Source organism: Brienomyrus brachyistius, chromosome 16 (genome assembly GCF_023856365.1).
Source record: "Brienomyrus brachyistius isolate T26 chromosome 16, BBRACH_0.4, whole genome shotgun sequence".
NCBI classification, from domain to species: domain Eukaryota; kingdom Metazoa; phylum Chordata; class Actinopteri; order Osteoglossiformes; family Mormyridae; genus Brienomyrus; species Brienomyrus brachyistius.
This window is the reverse complement of record NC_064548.1, coordinates 13985585-14011272: the sequence shown is the minus strand read 5'-3', so window position 1 is coordinate 14011272 and position 25688 is coordinate 13985585. Positions and strand designations below refer to the sequence as shown.

The 25688-nt window shown below is 44.5% G+C and overlaps 1 protein-coding gene across 3 annotated transcripts in view; it reads right to left on the bottom strand.

The window, feature by feature from the left end:
* kcnh7 (potassium channel, voltage gated eag related subfamily H, member 7) overlaps window positions 1-25688 on the bottom strand; it is a 71382-nt gene that overhangs the window by 31019 nt on the left and 14675 nt on the right. Inside the window, exons 3-6 of one of the 3 annotated variants that reach the window (XM_048978514.1) lie at window positions 8622-8777; window positions 2320-2754; window positions 1974-1994; window positions 239-262 (exon numbers count right to left, since the gene is read on the bottom strand). In XM_048978514.1, the coding sequence (XP_048834471.1) occupies window positions 239-262; window positions 1974-1994; window positions 2320-2754; window positions 8622-8777 (636 nt within the window). The remainder of the gene's footprint in view (window positions 1-238; window positions 263-1973; window positions 1995-2319; window positions 2755-8621; window positions 8778-25688) is intronic. The other 2 variants (XM_048978515.1, XM_048978516.1) reach the window with 2 other exon arrangements.

Below are 25688 nucleotides of genomic sequence, written 5' to 3'. Positions count from 1 at the left end.
GCATTCATAACGGGTGGGGGTGATGAGATGGAGGAGCAGGCAGCACATGCGGTTGTTGGAAGCAGTGGAGGATCTCCTACCCTGAGGCCCCACAAAGCCCTGCTTCACTGTTCTTAAGCAACCAGAGCATGTGGAGCATGAGTGGGGGAAGGACCACACAGACAACGACGTCCGATGCCACTGAGGACCACATGCTAAGTGCTTCAAACGATACACAGAGTAAAAGCTCAGGCCATACCCCCTGCCATCCAGGAACGGGACACTAGTGTTTCAAGGAGAAAGAAAGGAAAGAGTAAAAAGAAAGCTACCAGGAAAAAAGTAACTAAAAGCAAGCCGTTAGCACTAGCGATCATCGATGAAAAGGGCTGGTAGCAGAACGCTCGTGGGAGTTTTACTTACACAACAATGTTCTGAGGGCATGAGGGAAAACGATTGGTTCAGAGAAATAACCAATCAGATTGTAGAGCAGGTGGATCCAAGCAGCTAGAGGAGGTGGGACCGAGATATCTGATTGGTTGGTCACACAAACGTGGCTCCTCTGCAATCTGATTGGTTATCTCTCTGAACCAGTCATTTTTCCTTCTGCCCTCAGAACATTCTCGTGTAAGTAAAACTTCCACAAGCAAGAAGATCCGTGGCAACATTAACTGGGGTCATGGGGTGTGAAAGTACTATTACTGTAATACTCGTGGGGACCCTATGGTGAGTGTGGTTTGGTACAAGCAAGACTCCAAAGAGACAGATGAAGGATACAGAGGACTGTCCACTGTATTTACAAAGATGAACTCCGGAATCACGTACAAGCTAATGTTCCTGATGTTCTACTAAACACTGATACATTTCCCTTAGTCTACAGTGTTCAGTCAGACTGAGACACCAAATGATATGATTTCCAGTAATTTCCAGTTATATTATATTTTATTTATATTATATTATATTTTAGGTTTTCTTCTCTTTGATTTCCTCAAATTATGGGACAAATTATGGCAAATTTTGAATTAAAAGTAAATTGGAAATATAAATGAATATATATATATATATATATATATATATATATATATATATATATATATATATATATATATATATAGTCAGATCTAGTGTGAACCTGGGGAAGGTTAGTTATTTTCAGTAGAGCCACAGGCCAATCTACACTATAAGATCTCAACACATATATTGTATTAAAAAACATGGCTTTATTACACGGTTACTTTTTAAACATGGTTACTAATAAAAATGAGTTGTTGCATCATAATCACTGCATTAATAGGTAAACCTGTTTTTAAATAGTGAAGGGAAGAAGTATGTCTTAGCCACTTGTACATTATTCAGTGTCAAATGGCTAGCATGAATTAATTATTCATGAACAACATAATACAAGGGAAAGTTCTGCACATGACAGGACATGTTTAGTTACACGGCTTGCAAGCTGCTGTGTTTCTGGACAAACTGGGGGTAGCTGAATTCCTGCATTGCGAAGATAACTGGTTCCTTTTATGTTTACGTGTTTATGTGTTTACTTCTGAGAAACTGGCATCATAAGATGGATGATACTAAATAAAAACAAAAACACCTACAAAAAAATCATACCAGTGTCATTCCTCTCATTTTGTCATTGTCACTGAAACTAAAGTCTTTTTTTTTCAGGGGACAGACACTGCATTTTTGCTTTACTGATGGTTTTAAAAAATCTCAAGCAGACCTTGTTTTTCTCAAGCAGCTTTGAAAAAAGGGTCAGAATAATTACACTGGGGTGACGGGAACTTTACATCAAGAACAATTTCGTCAGGAAACGCATAAAGATGCATGAAAAGCCTCCGGGAAGAATCCTGAGAAATGTCAGGGTGTCTATCAGTTAGACGCAGCAATGCGGAGAACAAGCAACCGCTCTACTGTCAAGTTACTGCGCAATAAATTCATGCAGCCAGCCGGCCAGAAAGCATGGAAAGCACGTGCAGGAAGCGTGTCTTTACCTTTGATATTGCGACCGTTGTCTGAAATGGAGAAAGACATGGTGAGAAGAGGAGGGGGGGGGGGGTAATAGAAAATACTAGAGACAGATAAGATGGATTTCTCAGTCACTTTATGCGTCATATATCCTGTAACAGCCTCAGAGATAATTTATCGTAACAGGTTGACGCCATTATGCTGCCATCCTTGAGGGTGATGTAAGTAATAGCGCGGAACCTTCGTCATTTTACGATAATTGGCAGGTCACATGGACAGCACTGTCTGTAGAGGTATCGCTGTTATAAATCTATGGGAAAGACTTATCTGATGCTCTAGGAGAGAATGTGGAATTGGCGTGTCCGTAGCTACCTTCGCTGGCGTGCCGGTCTCTGAATGTGCTCTTCGAGTTGGAGCTGAACCCTTCCATGTCCTGGACGGAGGAGGCCCTTCTCAAGCTACACATGCTCTGACGCGAAGAGGAGCGTCCCAGGCACAGGGGAGATGGGGGCTGTTCAAGGTACAGCCTGTCCCACTGCCATTTTGGAGAGGAGTGGTCCAGGGGACCAGACTCGTTAACAGCAAGGGGGAGCTGTCCCGAGGCAATGAGGGCTCGGGTATCATCGGGGTCGGAGATGCAGCAGCTCTCCTTGGTGGGAGATTTAAGGTCCTGTGTGACGTCGACATCATCGCTGAGCTTCGGGGAGTCGATGGTGACGCTGTCGGGGTCCTCCTGAGGAAGCGACTGCTTGCTGACGCCCAAAAGTCTCAAGGCGGGGAGCCGGAATCCGAAAAACCTTGACTTTCCTGAAGGAGAAAGACAATGGATATTATTAGCAAGCGCATGAACACTATGTCCAAATCCCTTTTCATAGCTTACACACCCATTTTGTATAGTAGCAAGTCTTGTGAAGTAAAAGGCATGAGGTGAAATGTTACCTGCAGTTTAGAGTGAACAAATTATAGGGAACATGGGAGTAAGGAACCGAGCGGAATACCAGGCGTTTTCATGGTGTATGTCCTCCAACCCCCAGTCAGCAAAATCCATCGTGGGAGACCCCAGTATCCAGGGCCGAATTTTAATTCATAAGAGGAGGCATAGTTTGCACACATGGGTCAACCTTATCATTAGCCAATGATATGACAGGGGAGAGGAACTCTGGAGGCCAATTAGCTTTTGTCTGTGGCCAATGCCCTTGTGGCTCCACCCCCATATACACCCCCTCGCAGGACCTGACTCATAACCTCAGGCTCCAAACCACAGAGGTACGAGGCTCTAGGCCACCTTGTCACCGCTTTGTCACCGTAGTTAAAACAAAATAGTGTTGGCGAGTATAAAACTTCAGAATTAAAATCACAAAACAGAAAAACACATATTGACTAAAACAGCCTTAAATGGTTGTATTTCGAGACATTTCTTTAGATGCACGGATCTTATTTTCCAGTTTGACCTTTCGAACAAATGCAAAGCTTTCGCCAGGAGGATGAGCACTTGACAGTGCTGAATTATTTACTTCTCTGAAAAAAATGCACATATAATAAAAGAAAATAAGGGGTTTGACTTTTCTGACTTGTCGGGAGGAACTAAAAGAACCACGGACTGTACTATACTGGTGCAATATCCTACAGATGGAAAATGAGTCAAACCCCGAAATGCACTCATGACAAAATGGCTTATTGATTGAAGACGTGTTTAACACAATTTCCTCTTCTTACATATGGTAACGAGAGAAATTAAATATGCTGATTCTTAATATGCAGACGTCACCACAGTGAAGACAGCACGGTTGCGGCTGATACTGTCTTTTTTCTGCCAAAGATATATCTGCATCAGAACTGCCATCAGCCAGTTTTGGATCATTTTCTACCCCTTTGCAGTTCGACAGCTCAGCACAGAGTGACAACCAGAGGTCAACACCATGGCAAATTCTGAGGGATAGAGTAACGCTTTGCTTTCCTGTTTCAACCATGGCTTTCATTTATATTTATTTCATACATTTATAATTTCTTTTGCCATATCTTATGTTACAGCAATTTTTTCTTATTTATATTATATTTATTCCATAAATAAGAGTCAGGATCGGCCCCTGCCCTGTCTTGTCTGTCATTTCCCAGCTTCTCCAGTAGATGGCGCTGGCCATCCCATTCCTCCTGTTTCAGTTGCCCTTAGTCTTTAGCGTTGGGTTGATTGTAATGACTCACACCTGTTCCTTGTTTAGCCGTTGTTACCCTTGTGTGTATACATGTGCCTGCCCTTGCTTTGTGCCCCGGTGGGTCATTGTGTTTGGTTTCTGCATATTCTCTGATGTGTACAAGTGACTTGTTAGTACTGTGGTGATTATTCTAGGTGTTGTGCTCGTGTTCCCTCTATTTGCCCTCACTTCCACCCTGTGTTGCTCCTCGTGTATCCAACCTTCTTTTGTTTTGACCCCCTGCGGTTCCTTTTGTTTTATGTGTTTGAGTTACTTTTGTCAGTAAGCCACACTGTCCGATTGTTCCTCCGCTCCACGTGAAAATATGTACCTCTACAGTACCTACTCATACGTCTACATTCATGTTTGCGAGTGCCTTTGTCTGGTTCTGTGCTGTGTAATCTTGTAGGACGTTACGTTACACTTGGTACTTCGATGAAGAATTTTTCAGTACTGATGTAAAAAAAAAAGGCCAATGAAAAATTGTGTCCTTTTCTTCTCTCTTAGCGGAGTGATAGTGGACTGGGCAGAGACAAGGCCGAATCTCAGGCTTGAGTTAATCCATAGCGGATGCATAGGTCCCGCTTATCAAATGTAACATTGATTCTGAAACAAACTGCAGACATTTCCTAGAGTCAATGTGGGCTAAGTACTAAGAACTAGTGAGAGAGATCACCAGCCCAGGCAAAACTGCAGAACCGAAACTCAAGGCAAAATAAATGCTTCAGGGATACCCGACCCCTGTACAGTTGCACGTTAAGCACCGAAGGCATCTGTAAAGCTGCCTGCGGACTCACAGAGAGCTATCGCTCCACCGTGTGCTCATTAGCCACGACAGGAAGATGTTTCCCGCAATACATCACGAAGCAAGTGTCTCTTAACACGCCGCGGGGGAAGAAAAAAGACATGAGAATGCATTTTGGGGAATGAGCCCAGAGTCTGAATAGATAGAGGGACGTTTCTATACCTTCTAGTCACCGTTTATTAGCCACAGTTTAGCCGAAGTTTCCTTGTCATTTTCCGAACCTTTTCCAAACAGCAGACCCACCGATTTCACACATTTCATCGCTATTTTCCACTTTATGTCTGGGTGCCGGATGCAGTAGCATGCCCATTTTAATTATGTGTGCTCGTGCCCCCTTAGCATACAAAGCTAATTTATCGCTAAACTGTAACGCCTCGTGTCGAAAGACTCCTGCTAGCCCTAGTTGAGTCTTCAAAGTGAAAAGGGGTGATTTCCCAGATAGCAGCTACGTAGCAAGTCTTCTGCGCCAGGAAACTAAGATGCCTGTAATGTTGCATGACTCATTTTGCCGTAAGACTGCAGCTGCAATGAAAGTGCGACATTCTCAGCAGTCGTGTTGCTGTGGACAATATACTAAGGATCTAATATGCTTTTTTTAATAGTTCAATTCACAATGCAGCCACCATGAAGTGACGCGAAACAGGCATATGCCATTAAGAACCATCTGGATTTTTCCGAACGTGACCGACCAGCTCTCTCTTCATATTAACTTGAATAAGATCTGCAAGTAAGAAACAGCTGACGGGCAAAATATATATGTATATATATATATATATATATATATATATATATATATATATATATATATAATTAACTACTTTGCTGCACATAATTACACAAACCCATTATTTACTTAATTTTTTATACAAGGGCAGGTGCTGACATTATAATACTAAAACTGGATTTGAGATTTTTTAGAAGTATTAATACAAGCAACTCATCAAATATAAAGTACAACAATGCTGGGACATATGTACTGTGATATGCTGGGATATTTGGGACTTGAATGTTTGTTCCTTAGGCTGGGCTGCTTCAGTAAATGTATCATGTGCAGCTTTCATGCTAAGCAAAGTATGTAGGAATAAAATGTTTAATGGCAGGGATCTGCTGACAACCAAACAGCCCCAGTGTTTTTCTTCTATAATCAGTGGCCATCAGCTCCCTTTTTGTCAGTCTTGAAATGGGAGGCAGTGGGGTTATCACACAACGATACCCTCACTCATTACAAATGCGTATATCCCAAAGTGAAAGTGAAAGGCAGGTTTTTACTGGTCTGTTTTAGCCAATGTGTGAGCGGGGTTCACAACAAAGGGTCTCTGCTCCTGAGTGTGCTCAGTGCGGCACATTCCCAGGGCCTCAGGCAGGGCTTATCTGCTTCCCAGTGTGCTAATTTCTCCTCTCCTCTCTGCAAATCCCTCTGTCACAGAGACAAGCAATTAGTTCTGATTAGCTGTGTTAACAGCACGTTCTCATTAGAGGTTTCCCCACACTACGGGTGCTGGATGTGGATTCGTCCTGCACTCTGCAGCGTGTTGTGCTGCGCCATGTTGTTCTGTGGTAGCAGGTTAAGCAAACTGTGCGTTGAGTCACTGCATTGGGCTTTATAATTCTCTTCTGTGCTGCACCGTGCTGCTCTGTAACAGGAGCTAAAGTGTGCAGAGTTTCCACGGTGTTTCCCACACTAGTGCCTTTATTAATACTGAGATATACCCCCATTGAGTTGCCAAGTAAAGGTCGCACATCGATGCATTGAAATCCAGGGGTCCACTGGACCCCACTTACTTGGACCCTTGGACCCTTGAAACTGGAGGTGGCACCAAGACATCTGATTGGTTGGTCCCGCCTCTTCTAGCTGGTTTAACCCATCTCCTCTACAATCTGATTGGTTATCTCTTTCAGTTCTCTAAACCCTCTGTTAATGGCAGGGCCGCATAGGCCGAAAGCCAGCCCAGCGCTGCCTCACGCTCGCTGCTGACTCATGCCCAGCAAAGTGGGAACTCCACTCAGCGTTCAGCTGGCCTGATGCAGAAGTGAACTGAGAGAGCAAAAAAACGGCAGGGGAAACCCCTTCGCTTTCTGAGTTACATAACAGCTTTTATCCTAGTGAGAATAGCTGAAAATGTCCCGCATTAAAAAAAGATGCAGCGGAATAAATATTTCAGATTGTTGCTTGCTACCATTTATAAAACCATCACAGCCAGGAACAAAAATCCCTTATAGCCTGGGAACGTTTTGCACCTCGATTTTTCCGAACCTGTTCTCCAGACCATGTTAAGTTTTGCCATCCAATAGCAGTCATCCGAGGAGCTGTCCTCGAAGGTGAAAAGAATGCGACATCTTTTAAAGTATTTGGTGTCAGATCACAGCATTTATGGAGAAAGTCGTGTCAGAAAGATTCTAGCGTTGAAGAGGGTATAACACCCACTTCCAGTTATTTAGGCAATTTGAGAGCAAGATATGTACTGTGAGTGCCCTCCAAACTTAGACTATCCATTTTACTTGCATGCAAAATTATCAAGGCTGAAGGTACACTCACGTTGAGTGTGACGGCGAGAAGTTGACCTTGCAGGAAATAATGAATAGTATGGAGAGTCCAGTTTTTGGAGCTAAGACGTAGCTTTGCGATCACCTGTGTTTTGTGGAAAATCTACAGAAAGCTAAGCAGGGACCTTCTGGGGTGGGGGGGGGGGGTTCTGTTGTACAGGAGGGGGAACAGAAGGGGTAGGGGACACAGATGGGAGCTCACAGACCCCACTGGGGAGGCGGGGGAGGGACTTGGCCTTGTTACCAATCCGCCAGAAGGAAGCAGGGGGGGGGAAATGGGTTTGTGAGGATTGGGAAGCAGAAGTTCTGATGAACTCTGGACCACACCGCTGCCACGTCAAGGAGAGTGAGGGACACGGTAAGTGCCTAGCTTGGGTCTAAAGGCACATTAACAAAGTCCAGTCACTTTAATGAAGAAATACTGCATCACATTTCCTTTTAAAATGGCTCTGCTTCCCACAGCAGTGTATTGTCTGACCTGCTGACCAAACGGAGTCATTTCCCTGACCAAAGCATTAACCAACACCATTCCCGAAACAGTTCTTTTGTCACAAATATGCCTCTTTTCTACAAAAGGAATTGTTTGCACTTGCATTTACCTTAGGAAGCAATTACACTGAAAACAAATGATTAAAGACCTAAGGTTGAGCTAATTTCTTCCTGTAATTACATTTAATTTTCTCGATCTTGCAGTTAATCAGCCCAGGTACCGAGGACGAGCTATTGCCAGTGCAACTGATCTGTTTATTCCAAAATTTCAGTTCCTTCAGTACAAATCTGCATATTGCTCAGGCATGTCTTCTGAGAATCCGATTCTTCTGCTTGGGATTGGGTAAGGATGTGTGGCATGATTCATCCTGGAGCAGACTAAAGTCCATCACAATACTTAGTTGTAATTGGAAAAATCTAATTCACATGCACACAGCTGGGGTGAGGATGTGAACTCACACTCTTACAGCTCCTTTGAGAGAACACTAAATGCAAGCCACCATTACCCCCTTGAAGACTTTCATCCAGATTTAATTGGTTTTAAGAGCCCCCAAGACAAACGTGGGCACGGTTTTGAAATCAAGTATGCCCGCCGAGCACATGGGAGTGTGAGCTTGGCACAGCAGCACTGAGGCGGCACTCACTGAGTTCACGTCGCCCTGGCGATGGCTGGTTCAGCTGCTCCAGCTGGTCACTGCTCCCGTCGTCGAGCACGTAGTCAAAGTTTAGGATGAACATCATCACCGCCCCTTCCTCATTCTTCACGGGGATGATGTGGGTGGTACAAAGGAAGTCAGATCCTAGAAGCGGAACAACAATTGCAGATCTGTTATATTAATACATCCATCTTCCATGACCAGTGGCGATTCTACAGACACTGGGGGCCCTAGGGAACAAACACCATGGGGGCCTCCAACGCACCCCACCTGACATGGTAAAATTTATCAGCATTATTTTAGCGTGAAGTCTAAATTAATAATATCAACAAAGAGAATTTAATAAACACAATTCCTTTATTTTCACTTTACTGTGGAAAAACAGAATACATAAATAAAGCAGATTTGTCGCTGCAGTGTACTATGTAATCTGACCAGCAGGGGGGGGCCTAGGCAGTCACCTGCCTCGCCTGTTCCGCCACTATGCCTCTGTCCATAACCATTCACCCAATATAGGCTGCATCAACAGATAAGCAGGTTACTGACTTCATGTAAACTCATATTTAATATATGCCCTGTTTAACTGGCTCCAGACCCTCCCATTACCCTGTACTGGATGAACACCTGAAAGCGGGATGGATGGATGGATGGATATACTTAACCTACTGTAAATAGGACAATCTATCAGTTGAGTGCAACAGTGTAACTGTATGTGTTTTTGGTGGAAAGGAGTAACACAACACCTGCAGACTTAAACAAATTTTTGCACATCATACACTGCTCAAAAAAACTGATATGATACGGACTGGGTAATGTGTTAGGAACAAAAGGATGCCACATCATTTGATGGAAATGAAAATGATCAACCTACAGAGGGCGGAATTCAATGGTACCTTGAAAATCAAAGTGAAAAACTGATGCAGCAGGTTAGTCCATTTTGCTGAAATTTCATTGCAGCAAATCAAAATCATGCTCAGTAGTCTATATGGCCCCCATGTGTATGCATGCCTGACAACGTCAGGGCATGGTCCTAATGAGACCACGGATGGTGTCCTGGGGGATCTCCTCCCAGATCTGGACCAGGGCATCACTGAGCTCCTGGACAGTCTGAGGTGCAACCTGGCGACATCAGAAGTCTGTTTCTGGTTGTTTGGTCGGAGACATTCACACCAGTGGCCTGCCAGAGGTCGGTCTGTAGAGCTCTGGCAGAGCTTATCCTGATCCTCCTACCACAAAGGAGCAGATACTGGTCCTGCTGATGGGTTTAGGACCTTCTACGGCCCTGTCCAGCTCTCCTAGAGTAACTGCCTGTCTCCTGGAATCTCCTCCATGCCCTTGAGACTGTGCTGGGAGACACAGCAAACCTTCTGGCAATGGCACGTATTGATGCGCCATCCTGGAGGAGCTGGACTACCTGTGCAACCTCTGTAGGGTCCAGGTATCGCCTCATGCTACCAGTACTGACCCTGACCGTAACCAAATGTAAAACTAGTGAACAAACAGTCAGAAAAGATGAGAAGAGAAAAAAAAGTTCCTTTAATTTTTTTGACCAGTGTGTGTGTGTGTGTGTGTTAGGGCTGGACGATTTATCAATTCCAAACTGAAATCTGGATTTGAAACAACGCGATTAGCAAATTGCAAAGGTTGCAATTTAGGATATGCATTACACTGTACAGCACGTCGGACTCAGGGTTTAAAACTGTTGTGAAAATAATTTTACAAATTCATGCTGTGCTCCCTATGTGACAGTTATTCTCACCAATCACAAGCGCCGTGCATCTCGCGTGCCAGTCATGCTCACCAATCAGAAGTGGCCCAAGAAGACTGCCTATAGGCCCACAAACAGCAAACACGTGAAACCCAAGGAAAATGTTGCATTAACGGTGCAGAAAAAAAATACTGATTCTGCTACTGAGCTTTGCCTTCCTATTTCATGTTCCGAGATTGTTTCAGAAAGGTCCTATCATCAAAAGAACCTGCAAGCTCCTTTTAAACACCAGCGACGACATACCTAATACCTTTTGCTTTTTATTAATGGGCAATAGCATTAGCATACCGCTAACCCCTCAAAACAACGAGACAGTCAGTAATCCTCACAGCAGCGGTGACCCCCAAAAAGCCGTAAAACCCATAATACAGTCGTGTTTATGTCATATGTTTCTATGCTTATTAATTTAAGCATTTCCAAAGATAAATCTTGTGAAATTAATCTTAATTCCACAACAGTAATAAAATAAAAGCCTCATTTTAATATAAAAACTAAAAGAATTTTAATCTCTTTAATCGCTATTACAGTTGGGTTTGGGCACAAGGTCTTCTTATTTAGAAAAGATACAAAAAGAGACGCATATAATGTTTATTCATTCGTTTTGTATTTGTCCGAGTAACAAAGCAGTAGAATGATAAATCGCTTCAGTCAAAAACTGCATTTTACTTCTCATTTCAAATAAAATGCAGGGCTGGCAACTTTGGTGAACTGCATGGAGGGAGATTTTCTGTTCTCTGTTCTGCACACATTTACATGTATGTAAAAGTTTTATTACCTTGTAAATAGTCTGTAGGGTTTGCAAATGATTTTTTACATTTGTTTTTGATGCAGCTAAATTTAAGTTCAGAATGGAATCATATAGATTTGCCGTAACATCACATGCGTAAGAGTTTGCAACAGTTTGCAACCCTGAACACGCACGTTTTTTGTTTCACCTGAATTGATTAAGCGGAAACTAAATATGGAATCACGAATAAACTACTTCTATTTATTCAACATTTTATAAAAATGCATTCTGCATTTAAAAATGTCCAGCTTTACGTACGGTTTCAGGACAGAACAGCCACTCTGTTATGAACATTACAGCTTTTTGGTTGAGAGTGTTAGATTCGCTGCCTTTATTAACACTAATAACACCTTAGCGCAAACAAAAAGGCTGAATATCTGCAAGATCGCTATTGCTTTTCTTTTTGCTGCAATTGTTTTCATTATTACTTTATTTAACTTAACACACCACATCTTTAAATTCTCATTCTTGCATTAGAATATAGACCAGTCAATATTTTGATGGTATCTCATGTAGTAATGATGCGTATCGCAAATCGACTCGTAAATGCAATGTCTGTCACAAAAATCGCGATTAGATATTTTCCCCAAATAGTTCAGCCCTAGTATGTATATATAAAATTCTTATCTTGTGGATTATTTACCTGCACATTACAATCCATTGATGTTGGATACAGAGTTATTCTTAATCATATACAGTATAAGGCACCAGTGCACTAATGGGAATATGAATTGCATTTCATATTCATTACGGGAAGATAATCGGCCTCCTACTCATACACGGGTAATAAAAGGCCTGCTATTAAAGATCGCAGTTGTGCCTTGTGGTGAACACGTACACGTACAGTGGGATCACTTAAGGCGAGGAGGGTTACACTGGTGATGGACTCATCTGAAGGACAGGCTTAAGGGAGGCCGGAAAATCCCCATTCACACATGCAGGAAAAGGACTCGGGACCTGAGCCTTGGCTACCGGCGCTACTGCAGCAGCACTTGACAAATGTTATTTGCGTTCCTCTGTGATTCTGACACACTTACATAGCAGTCTGTCATTTCTGAATATCAAGCAAAACCCACAGGTTCTGACAGATGTTTCCTGCGGCAGAATCCCTGTGCTTCATAACGGATCCCTAACGTGTACAAAGCAGTAAACCCAAAATACAATAAATGTACGGAATTTTAAATTTAGTCTTCTGAGACAATGTCAGATACGGATGTATTCATAGATCTTATGAGCTCATGGTATCTAATCGTGTAGGAGATTTACATCTGGATTACATGCTATGTCTGCTTTATAGTTCAGCTTTACAAAAACTGATGTATATAATGCTGGATATGTGTTGCATTCTCTAGGTCCACCTTGTGTCTTCACTAATTAAAGTAACTAGTTAAAATGAGAACGGTATTAAAAATCCTTAAGGGATAGCTATGATGGGGATTTGCATAAACACAGTTTTACTGTTTGCAGCTCTTCATTAGATTCTTACCCCCCCCCCCCCCCCCCCCCCCCCCCCCCCCCCCCGCCTGCTCGAGATCCAGTGGGCGGGGCTTTACCGAACCTGCCAATCCCCGGCAGAGACGACATAAGACACAAGCATGTATGTTTCCTTCAATGGCCGGTCCAGTCAAAATTAAGCTTTTTGCTGTTCCTACACATGAATAATTTTGAGTTTTCCATTATAGCGGAAGTACATGTGACAGTAGCAATGCTAGTAATAGGACAAGTACCAGTAGCAATAAGAGTAACAGCAGTAGTAGTAAGAGCAGTAGTAACACTAGCAGTAACAGTAGCAGTAACAGTAGTAGTAACAGTAGTACCAGTAGCAAGATTGGTGGTAATAGCAGTACTAACACTAGCAGCAATAGTAGTAATAACAGTTGGACCAGTAGTACCAACAGTACTAAAAATATAATAGAAAATGTCCTTTTCCAGATGTTTGGTAAGCAGCAATGGGATTGTTTCCTCGCATTTCCCTTCCCAGAGATGTCCACAATCCCACCTCCATCTTAGATGTAGCTGCTGCAGTTAATTCAGACGTTTTGTATCCAAAGCATTATATCAGATGAACTGGGTCAGTACAGAAGTAAGAGCAGAGAGAGCAATGATTAGTGGATACTCTTAACTCAAACAAAAATGACATCCATTTACTTCTTGTATAGGCTTTTATAGAAAAAGATATATCATATACTATACTCTACTACTTGAATCACCAGTCATTTCCAGAATAGATCACTACATGCTCCTATTTGTAAATCTACAAAAATATAAGGGAAAAAACAGACAGCAGGCAATTGAATAACCATGTTATAAGATGTATTTTAAATATATTGTATGACCAAACATTCAGTGGATTCCAAACTCCCGATTGTGTCTGTGTGGAGTTCGCATTCGTACTCTCCTTCCCCACCTGGGTCACCTTTGGGCCATCTGTTTTCAGTGCAGTGGTGTCAATAAATCCCCCCTGGTGTAAGTGTGTGCCTTGTGACACGCTAAGGTTCCATCTAGGGTATTCCCCTACCCCTGCTCTGCTTGGGATGGGCTCCAGGTTCACTGTGGCCTCTACTGGATTAGCAGTTATGGAAGACAGATGGACACACATCCAGAATGGTGAGCAAATTAGCATTTTGGCTTCTGTGGTGGTACTAGCTTTTCATTCCGGTCGGCAGTACAGAAATGGGGAGAGCCCATGGAGAAACTGCCAGGAGAGTTCAGTGTTTTTTTCATTGCTGTGTGGATTCAGACTCTCCCCCATTCACACTCTCTCTCTGTCTCTCTCTCTCTCTCTCTCTCATGTTGTCTCAGTCTCTCTCTGGCTCTTTATAATGGTCTCGCTCTACTACCTCCAGGGAGGGAATGTGATGTGTCAAAAAGGGCAAATAAAAATAAAAACACCCAACAATGCAAATGTAACAAAGTTGTTTTGGTATGTATAATTACTCAAAATTCCTTATTTATTAAAATCCTGGTAAAATGAATAGGAGAGGGAGTAAGGAGAATTCCCAGAAGGCCCTGCTTCATGGTGCCTCCCACTGGTAAAAAGGGGGCGTGACGTGTTTCCTCTTCCTCTTTCCCTGTCTCTTCGAGGAAGAGGTAACATGGCTCTCTCATTAACCCAATTAAATAGAAAATAATCCTTTTATTATTATATAAAATTCCTGTAATAAAAGTTTAAGCATATCATTATTAATATATATCAAGCAATATTTTAATGTATGAACTTCAGTTGGTTTGTGTTTTTCTTTTTATTGTCGGGGTGCACATGGGCAGAATGTTGAGCTGCTACATGCTGCTGGGGAATTAATGCTTTGCTCTTCATTACCAGGTATGTTTTGTTTGTTTTATTTTTTTTATATATTGATGTATATTTTTTTTCATTTTCCTCTTTCCCTGTCTCTTCGAGGAAGAGAATGTTGAGCTGCTACATGCTGCTGGGGAATTAATGCTTTGCTCTTCATTACCAGAGGAAAAGACACGTGCCAATAAAGGGACGTCGGATCCCGAGTCCAGAGGAAGCCACGCGGTGTCGTCTCTCCCTCTCCCGCACCCACACACCACACACAACAAAAAAAATACACAACGCAGAGTGAGAGCATCAGCTCTCGGACTTTAACCGGGACTATGTTTTAACTGGACTCGCTTGGCGCGATCGGGCCGTAAACAAAGACCCAAACGAGACCGGTTACACAAATCACAAGGGCCTTTCCCCATCCTCCAAGGGCTCACCTCACATAGATCCAGCCAGTAGGGCTCGTTATTTAGCCAAATGTCCACTCACTCAATATAACTGCCAAGCGCTGGGTGGGTTAATGGGACTACCGGTCCCTTCAAAGAATCTGTCTGTTCAGCTGTATGGAAGCTCTTTTATCAAATAAACACCAGATACCGCATACTACTTTAACTTACATGGCATAGTTCACTTATATCAGGCTGTTTCTTCTAACATCAGTCAATAAAACCTACAGCGTTTGCATTTTTCTCGCCAGAACGTACTGTTGTCAGAGTACATAGCCTGATGACAAAGGATCCTCTCTTCTTTCCACCTCAACTCTGTAGAGCAGTGCTTCACAATCCGGTTCTCAGGGACTCACAGTTAGTCCACGTTTTTGCTCCCTCCAAGCTAACTGCCAGACAATCCACATTTTCGCTCCCTACCCAGCTCCTGGTAGCACTGTCTGTGGGTCCCTGAGGACCGGACTGAAAAACTTTGCTGTGGAGTGCAGAGTGAATGATGAAGGACTGAACATGGAAGCCTACAGACCACAGCACGTGAGGTACCGATTTAGTCTCTCAGCTAAGAGTGAGAGAATCGGGGATGCTTGGATTCCACTTTCTGAAACGTGTAAAGTTCAGTGACGGAGGGAGGGTGTGGAGGTTCCAGGGGTGGTCCAAAGTCTCATGATGCCCCTGGTCATTCATTTGAAACTGTTGTATTAATGATATAAAATTCTTCTGTATTCTCTCCTAGCCTGGACATACCAGACCACACATCCCAGTTTCATTACCTCCTCTCTTCCCCAGGCCAAAACGGCTACCCTCTGCATTTGTTCCTCTCCACGGTTTGTTAAACCCCAAAACTGCCCATTCCATCCTCACCATCACTGTCTCACATTGACCTGCTCACTGCACGCCGACTGCAGTGCGTCCAACCCTCACCTTCATAACTGCGATGAAACCTGGGCGTTTCTTAACTTTCATTACACCTCCTCCTTGTGGGCCTTCATCACATTAAAGGAGGAATGTTGCCACGGAGACACATCCGGGATTCAGTTTGATCTTAGATGTGCAGAAAGATAGAGGCAGGGCTGTTTTTTCTCATAGACCAATTAAAACGGTGTCCCAAATACTTTAGGAAAAAAATCCAGTCAAAGGAATTCTCGTACAGTAACTTTAGCTTGTGATTTCTTTAGACTTGTATCTAAGAACGATTTGCCGCATCCCATACACATACCTTTCCGATCATACGCCCACAGTATGGATCTCCAATGTCAAATGAATAGCCAGGATTGCTGGCAAGATATCAAAAGCATATGTCCTATGACCGAGCCAGGGTTAGCTTTTAATAGATCAGTAGGAGTCACGAAAGGCCAGGACTGGCCTTGTCTTTTAGGGAGCAGACTTCAGCCTAGAGCAGCTGTCAGTCCCCTTTGTACAGTCACACTGGTAACTATCTTCTTACTCGCCAGCCTATTTATTAACAGCTCAGAAATTTTGGTGCAGCTATTAAACGTTGACCTGAGCATAGTTTCGGTGTAAATGCAAATACACGTCTTACATTAAGCCATCTGTGTACTGTGTGCTTTAATAAGATTCCCCTCGATGTTCCTTAAGTGAAAATCAATGGTTAACGCATTAATCGCTGTATACCGGAGGTGGTGCAGTTTCCTGGCTGAGACGGACAGGAACGAAAAAAAAAAAGAATTGTTTGTGGAACTAATTTAACAGAGCAGATGGAAGAGAAAAGCAGTGCAATAAAAAGTGAACAACGGGGCACTTTTCATCCTGCCGCCCGCTGAATGTCACCTCTATTCAAATGCATAAACGCGCTCGCCTGCGCTTAATGTCTGCAGAATCAGGTGAATGGGAGATAGGCACCCCAATTTAAAGCCGTTTTCCACAATACTAATATTCTGGATGGCTGTTGCAGAACATTCCAGTCTTGTCGGACCTTGTCTTGTACTACACATCAAACTGTATGCTGAATAGCCTAATTGGACGACTTTGCACACAATATTTAATATTCTGGCTGGCTGTTGATTGCCCTCAAAGCAATGCACTAGCTACCTGACTTAATTAGCTTGATGCTAATATCTTTTTATTACATTTATGGTTTATTATGCACACACACCAACACAGTAGTGTGTGTGTGTGTGTGTGTGTGTGTGTATGAAATACAGCTAGCTAAATGCTATTGGTTCATTTGTTTTGGACCCCGAATAAAATAGTAGAAATTATAATCTCTTTCTTCCCCTCTGTAATACCTGCTTTTATATGAAAATGATACACAGTCTCTCACCAGTGAAGCCTGTCCATAGCGCAACATAGATTTCATCCTAGCACTGCCTCCCACCCATCTACCCATTTCCCCCGTGAACTCTGTACTATATATACTGGAAGGATCTGTCTTTGGGCTACAAGAGCAGAATTGCCCATTCCTTTGGCCAGGAGATGCTGCGGAACACGAGCTCATCTCGCCGATCACTCTCCACCTGTGTGAGGTGAAGCACTTGCTCAGATGTAGACAAACACACCAGGATGTCAAAGCTGAGGTCTCATAAGGTCTTATCAGCTTAAACATTTCCCTCTCAGCCTTTCCATCCTCCCCGAGGGTGGTCTTGGGTTTCACTGCACTCCTGCAGAAGAGCTTCCATTAAACAGACACATTAAACAGTGTACATTTCAGTTGCAGGCCGGGGACCTGAAGAGGGATGACAGATTCGTAACGCCGATGCACTGAGGGGTGCCCTTTAAGTCCTTAAACGCCCCGAACTATGCCAGCTTAGTTACCATTCTGTTCACCGATGCAGAATTATGGGCTGTAACGTCATGCTCTTTTATCCATTTGGATAAAATTAGTCATAAGCTTCACTTTAGCCAAAGGGAATTAAAGCGTTTAGCCCTGGATTGTTGAGTGTAATGTAGTATAATATTATGCACTACATAATAAAATTAAACAATTTAATCCCGTAACTGTTAAGTGAGTGAGTCTATCCTAGGCCTCACAGGGAACAAGGCAGGGCACCATCCTAAATGGGAAGCAAGATCTTCTGTGGACACACATTAGGACACTCTGGGCAATTTTCAGGCACCATTTCATCTAACGGGGTGACAGAACACAACCAGGAGGAAATCCCACAACCCTGAGGAGTCCATGTAAATTTCACACACACACACACACACACACACACACACACACACACACAAGCTGGTCTTCCTATCTAAATGTGGACCGTCCATTCATTTCTACGGGAAAAACCCTAATCCCAACAAAGACGACCTTAACACCTACCCAGCCCTAACCTTACTCATAAGTAACCAAACAAAATACACGACTTTCAGCTATTTTAGTTTTTTGATTGCAGTTACAGATTTTTATGAAAGGGGAAAGTTTCCCCTTGTGGGGACCGAAAACATGGTCCCCACAATGTCAGAATAACAGCTTTTTAATCACATTAGGGGGGCCCACACACAGACTCGCACACAAAGACACTCACTCATAATGTTCTACTCATTAAGCAATAGCAGCTTTGCCCGATCAGTGTATATAAAAGTCAAATATATGTTAGCTGTATTATTACAGGTATGTGGCTCATGAATACACAATATATTACATTTTTTATATGAATACACGGTATATTCAACAATGTTGCAACTATGCAGGGTCTGTTAATATCATGTTGATGTTGAAGGATCGTCCAGTCTATAGAAAATAATTATTGTATGAAGACTGTGTTAAAAACCCATAGAGACACTTTACTCATCAAATAATTTGTAATATGTACATTACAGCAGGTGGGTAATTTATAAAGAGTCTGATATAATTAAAGCAGCAAATCATGAAACTGCTGATTCGTATTTTTTATTAATTTTTTTTAATCACCAGAACCATCCAAATGCTTTATAACAAACGACGACTGAGTGTCGCTCCAAATTCGGGCAGGGATTTGCGTAAAAGACACTGAATCCGTACGAGAGAAGCTGTGCTGCTATTATTAAACCAGACTGAGATGGACCTAATCCAGCAGTAGAAAACGATACAAAGGATAATCAGAGATTCCTCTTCGGGAAGCGCTGTGCAGACAGAAGTGGGAATGTTGTACCGTACAGCCCCATTTCCAAAAAAGTTGGGATGCTGTTTGAAATGTAAATAAAAACAGAACGTGATGATTTACGCATCCTCCGGGGCTAGAAGAAAGGGATCATCAGGGTTGTTTTAAAAAAAAAAACAGCATCCGTGATGGTATGGGGGTTATGATGGTATAGCATTAATGCCCATGGTTTGGGTAACTTACACATCTGGTAAAGCACCATTAATGCTGAATGGTATGTACAGGTTTTGGAGCAACATCTGATGGCTTCCAGTCTACATCTTTTTCAGAGGAGGCCGTGTATATTTCAGCAGGAGAATGACAAACTGCATTCTGCACGCACACAACAGCATGGCTCCGTAGTAGAAGAGTCTACGTGCTAGACTGGCCTGCCTGCCGTCCAGATCCGTCACCCAATGAAAACATTTCACGCATCCCGTCACGAAAAATACGACAAAGGAGACCCTGAAAGGTTGAACAGTTGAAATCCTATATAAGGCAAGAATGGTACATTTCATTTTCAAAACTCCAGCAAGTAGTTGTCTCAGTTCACGTTTACAGAGTGTTGTTAAAAGAAGACATGATGCAACACAGTGGCAAATTTGTCTGAAACGTGTTGATGGCATCAAATTCAAATCTAGCATATATTTGTCATTAACCAATAAAATTTCAAAGGCTCAGCATTTGATACGTTGTCTTTCTGCTATTTGCAATTAAACATCTGTTTATACGATTTGCAGATCAACACATTCTGTTTTAATTTAGATTTAACGCAACGTCCCAACTTTTTTGGATTCAGGGTTGTACGAATCGATAACTGGCATCACGTGCCTCGCTTTTCCACGTTCAGCCAGTCAATCGCTCCAGCAAACATATAAACAGATGGCTGCACTTACATCTGCTCTGCTTTCAGCTTTGTGAAATATAATTAGTCTCAATTTCCACCACTGCTAATTAATAAAAAGCAGCTTTGCCATTAGCTACGTGCTACTCCTACAGCTTCAGGCCAGGCTCACTTCACCCCGCGCTCCTTCACCCCACGCTCCTCCACTCCACGCTCCTCCTCCACAGGCTCCTCCTCCACACGCTCCTCCACTCCGTACTCCATCACTCTGCGCTCCTCCTCCCCGCGCTCCTCCACCCCGCGCTCCATCATCCCGCGGTCCTTCAACCCGTGTTCCTTCACCCCGCGCTCTTCCACCCCGCACTCTTTCACCCTGTGCTCCTTCACCCCGCGCTCCTCCACTCCACGCTCCTCCACCCCACACTCCTCCACTCCGCGCTCCTCCTCCCTGAGCTCCTCCACCGTGCGCTCCTCCACTCCGGCCTCCTCCTCCCCACGCTCCATCGTCCCACGCTCCTTCACCCCGCTTTCCATCACCCCGCACTCCTCCTCCCCGTGCTCCTCCACCCCACGCTTCATCATCCCGTGTTCCTTCAACCCGCGCTTCTTCACCTCACACTCCATCACCCCGCGCTCCTCCTTCCCGTGCTCCACCACTCCGTGCTCCTCCATGCCGCGCTCCTTCACCCCGCACTCCATCACTCTGTGCTCCTTCACCCCGCACTCCATCACTCTGTGCTCCTCCACCCCGCGCTCCATCATCCCGCGGCCCTTCAACTCGCGCTCCTTCACTCCGCACTCTTCCACCCCGTGCTCCTTCAACCCTGCGTTCCATCACCCCACGCTCTTCCACCCCGCGCTCCTTCACCCTGCACTCCTTCACCCCGCGCTCCTCCACTCCACGCTCCTCCACCCCACACTCCTCCACTCCGCGCTCCTCTACTCCAGCCTCCTTCTCCCCACGCTCCATCGTCCCACGCTCCTTCACCCCGCTTTCCATCACCCCGGACTCCTCCTCCCCGTGCTTCTCCACCCCACGCTTCATCATCCCGCGTTCCTTCAACCCGCGCTTCTTCACCTCGCACTCCATCACTCTGCGCTGCTCCTCCCTACGCTCCTCCACCCCGCGCTCCTCCACCCCGCACTCTTCGACCCCACGCTCTTTCAACCTGCACTCCTTCACCCCGCGCTCCTCCACTCCATGCTCCTCCACCCCACACTCCTCCACTCCACGCTCCTCCACCCTAAGCTCCTCCACTCCAGCCTCCTCCTCCCTGTGCTCCATCGCCTCACGCTCCTCCTCCCCGTGCTCCACCACTCTGTGCTCCTCCATGCCGCGCTCCTTCACCCCACACTCATCACTCTGCGCTCTTCCTCCCCACGCTCCTCCACTCCACGCTCCTCCACCCTAAGCTCCTCCACTCCAGCATCCTCCTCCTCCCTGTGCTCCTTCACCCCACGCTCCATCACCCGCACTCCTCCTCCCTGTGGTCCTTCACCCCACGCTCCTTCAACCTGCGCTTTCACCCCTCACTCCATCACCCCGTGATCCTCCTCCCCGCGCTCCTCTACCCCGTGCTCCTTCACCCCGCACTCTTCCACCCCGCATTACATCATCCCGCGCTCTTCCACCCTGCGCTCCATCATCCCGCGCTCCTTCAATCCATACTCCTTCACCCCACACTCTTCCACCTCGCGCTCTTCCACCCTGCGCTCCTTCACCCTGCGCTCCATCATCCCGCGCTCCTTCAATCCATGCTCCTTCACCCCGCACTCTTCCACCTCGCGCTCTTCCACCCTGCGCTCCTTCACCCTGCGCTCCATCATCCCACGCTCCTTCAATCCATGCTCCTTCACCCCGCACTCTTCCACCTCGCGCTCTTCCACCCTGCACTCCTCCACCCTGTGCTCCTTCACCCCGCACTCTTCCACCTTGCACTACTTCACCCTGTGCTTTTTTCCATTTTTAAGGAAACTGCCCAGAAATTGTTGAGGAGATATGAAGATGGCCCAGAGCGTGATGCATGTAAACAGAGAAGAGTGTGTGTGGATTAGGTTTATATTACATTGTGGGGACCAAATATCCCACGCAATGGAATAAAAACCTGTTTTTTTGATATTGTGAAGATCATTTTTCAGGTCCCTGCAAAGATCTGTAAATGCAATCAAGAAGCTAAAAACGCCTAAAGTTTTGTTTGGTTACTTATGATTAAAGTGGGTAGGGGTTAAGGTCGTCATGTTGGGATTAGAGTTTTCCCCATATAAAATGAATATAGAGTCCCCACAAAGATATAATTATAAATCAGTGTGTGTGTGTGTGTGTGTGTGTGTGTGTGAGAGAGAGAGAGAGAGAGAGAGAGAGAGAGAGGAGGGGAGACAGAGATCAAGAGAGACAGAAGCAAATGATGTTAATCAGAGTTGAAAATCCAGTGTTTTGAGCCATTCAGCTGGGGTGCCCAAAGTGAAAAGCTGCACCGCAATGGCAGTTGAATAACAGACACCGACAGCAAGGCCTCCAGACACTGTTTTAAGCTGAGGCTCTGCACAGACGCTGCATACATGCGAAAGAGGCAAAATGGACTATGGGGTGTTTTCCCTCTAAACCAACAAACCCACGTCAGCCCCATTCTGTCAAGAGAGCTCTCTTTGAAAACAAAAAAAAATGAAACAAACAGGAACCTAATTGGTCTCTCTTCTTGCAACCTGCAGCATCACAAACAAGAGGAAATTTTCATATTTTAATAGCGGGAAAGGTTGACTGCAGCCACCAGCGTGGCAGAGGGATTTGATAAGAGGCCAGGCCGAGTTACCCACAACACGCAGCAAAAGCAGCAGGTGCAGAAGCGTTAAGGCACTGGGAGGAAGACATGCTCCATGTGCAGAGACAGCATTTCCGACAGTTACTATACAAAGTAGCCAGTCACGGGAAGAGTGAAAGGCTTCGCAGTCAGTTCTGCTGAAATGCAGGACAGGTACAGGCCTGTGTGTCACTCTGTCACCAAACAGAATCTATTTTTACCCATGGTGCCATTCTATTTCCACTGTTATCGTGTAACACTGTCCGGGCGTCCAGACAGCTGCAGTTCCAATACTTTTTTTTTTTATATTAAAATGATGTTTGTATAGCAGGGAGTCTGGAGCCTATCCCAGTAAACACAGGGCACAAATATGATGTCAGCCCATCACAGGGCACACAGACGGTCAGAAGATGGATGGATGGATGGATGGATGGATGCATGGATGGATGGATGGATGCATGGATGGATGGATGGAAATTTTAGGGACTGGGAACTGTTGGACTGATATGAAGCTGGTATATGAGGTGGCAATCTCCATATAACCTTGGATACTGGGTCTCTACCCATTACCTATTCAATATTCACCCTCCCCCCACTGTTTGTCTTCTGAAATTAATTAAAACGTGACTGTGACTTACTGTTTACCTCGACGTGCCTGAGGGATGATAACCAAACCCTGAAACCCCACAGAGGCGCTCACATTGACTTTTGTGTCAGTCTCTTTCATTATTTGTCTTTCCCGTCCTCTGTTCTGTTGATCCCATGCCGTTCCCATCCTTAATAGGAAAACCCTCGACCCAATAAAACTATTTATCGCGTCTCTTCCCAGTGTCCCGAGCTTCTGTTCCCCATCCTGACTTGAGCGATTCCGACAGTAACCAATAAATATTTCTTCCACCACCCTTGCAATCCTATTCGCTGCCTAAATTGGTTTCTTTTCAAAAACCTTTGATCGATGGACCCTGTTTGTTGTCCGGCAGTGTTGAGAAATCCCGCGGAATTACAGGGCTTTGCATCGTTCCCAGAGCAGTAACAAATCATAGCAATAAATCGTCAAGACTGCCTTTAATAGGCTAATTTTAATATTTGTTACCTGCTGTGGTTGTGCTGGTACAATGTCCTGTTTCTTTCAAGCAGGCCTCAATAATTATTAAAGGGCCAGAGAAATGATAAATATCCATCCATTTTCCAGAACACTTATCCTACTGGGTCACAGGGGGTCCGGAGCCTATCCCGGAAGCAATGGGCATGAGGCAGGGAACAACCCAGGATGGGGGGCCAGCCCATCTCAGGACACACTCACACACCATTCACGCACACATGCACTCCTACGGGCAATTTAGCAACGCCAATTAGCCTCAGCATGTTTTTGGACTGTGGGGGAAAACCGGAGTACCCAGAGGAAATCCCACGATGACATGGGGAGAACATGCAAACTCCGCACACATGTGACCTAGGCTGAGACTCGAACCCAGGTCCCAGAGATGTGAGGCAACAGTGCTAACTACTGCACCACCATACCGCCCCCAGAAATGATAAATATAAATTATTAAATCTAAACAAAATGAAAAACAAGACAACTGAGTGATGTGCCAAGGTACGCAATATATTTGACAGTAACCTAACCACACAGAAGTTTTACTTGCACAAAAACGTTCCAAGTGCAGGACGCAAAATGATTGGTCCAGAGAGATAACCAATCAAATCGCAGAGGAGGCAGGTCCAAGTGTCTTAGTGTCTTATCTGTGGTTTGTACCGCAATCCTTCTGTCTGAAACTTTTGCGACATACAAGTGAGGCAAATAGCATAATTGAAACATATGGCTGCCAAGAAGGTAACTTGGCATGAGGGCAGAGAGGCCGAGCTTGCAGCAAACGCCCAGGTATGAAGGGTAAGCAGTATGGGAACAGGAGCTGCATATCAAATAAAGCACGACAGTCATAATGCAACTGTGCAAAGCAACAGAACATTCAGGGTACATATGATATGATACATACTGTGCATGAACAGATTTAATCCTGAGTATATATACGTATTAAATACCTACAGCAAATGCAACGTATTCCTTCCACACCCGAATGCATGTACCCAATAAACAGCATAGCGGCTATAGATAGCAGCCGGCGGCTCCGGGCCAAGCAGTCAGGGGACGGGGCGCACATCTCACATAGAGCTGCCACGCAGAGCTGCCTCTCACCACGGAAATAAAGGCGAACTCTGACCCAGCAAGTGGAGTGCCCTTCTAATCCCTTCATTAGCTATGAGAAAGAGCTGGAGTGCTGCGTGTACCACACCCCGGCCCACCCACTCTGCATTCTTACATGTATTTATATACTTCACTTTTCAATTTGCGTGTTCTGTCTTGTCTGTTTCTGAGACTGAATACTGTCCCTTTTTACTCGTAAAATGTTTTTGTCTCTTAAAATTTTTCATTCAGCATTATTTGAAAATGAGCCTGTCCGATAAATAAATTAATTGATTGATTGATTGACTGATGTAACTCAAGTTACCATGTTATATGTGCACATATATTTGTGAAACATGTGGGTTGGAAGGTAACAGCAGGCCAAAATGAGAGCGCTCGAAGTGAAGAGCAAGCATTCGCAAAACAACATTTTAATGCTATTTTATGATATTTCAGGCCATTTTTTTGCCATCGCGGTCTCAGAGGCACCCGGCCAGCAGGCCCTCTGATTACCGTCTGCAAGACAACAGATGCCTTAATCAAACAATTTGTTATCCTGAAACAGGTCTCTGTTCGGCTGCTTTTAAGTCAGCGAAAGATCTTAATAAACTTTGTATATCTGTGTATTCAATGAGTCCAGACAGACAAGCAGCAGCAGCAGAGCCATATTTGCTATATGAGCCTCCTTTCTGGAGTCAGACAGGAGCAGAGTGACAGGACACCACAAGGCTTTCAGGGAAACGAGAATAGTCTCCATTTCTGCACCCACCACACACTCACGCATTGCTGCACTGGGACTCTCACACTGAACGCTGAGAATACAGAACAGGTAGAACACATCAGTGCAGTTAATCCATGTTTCTTGAAT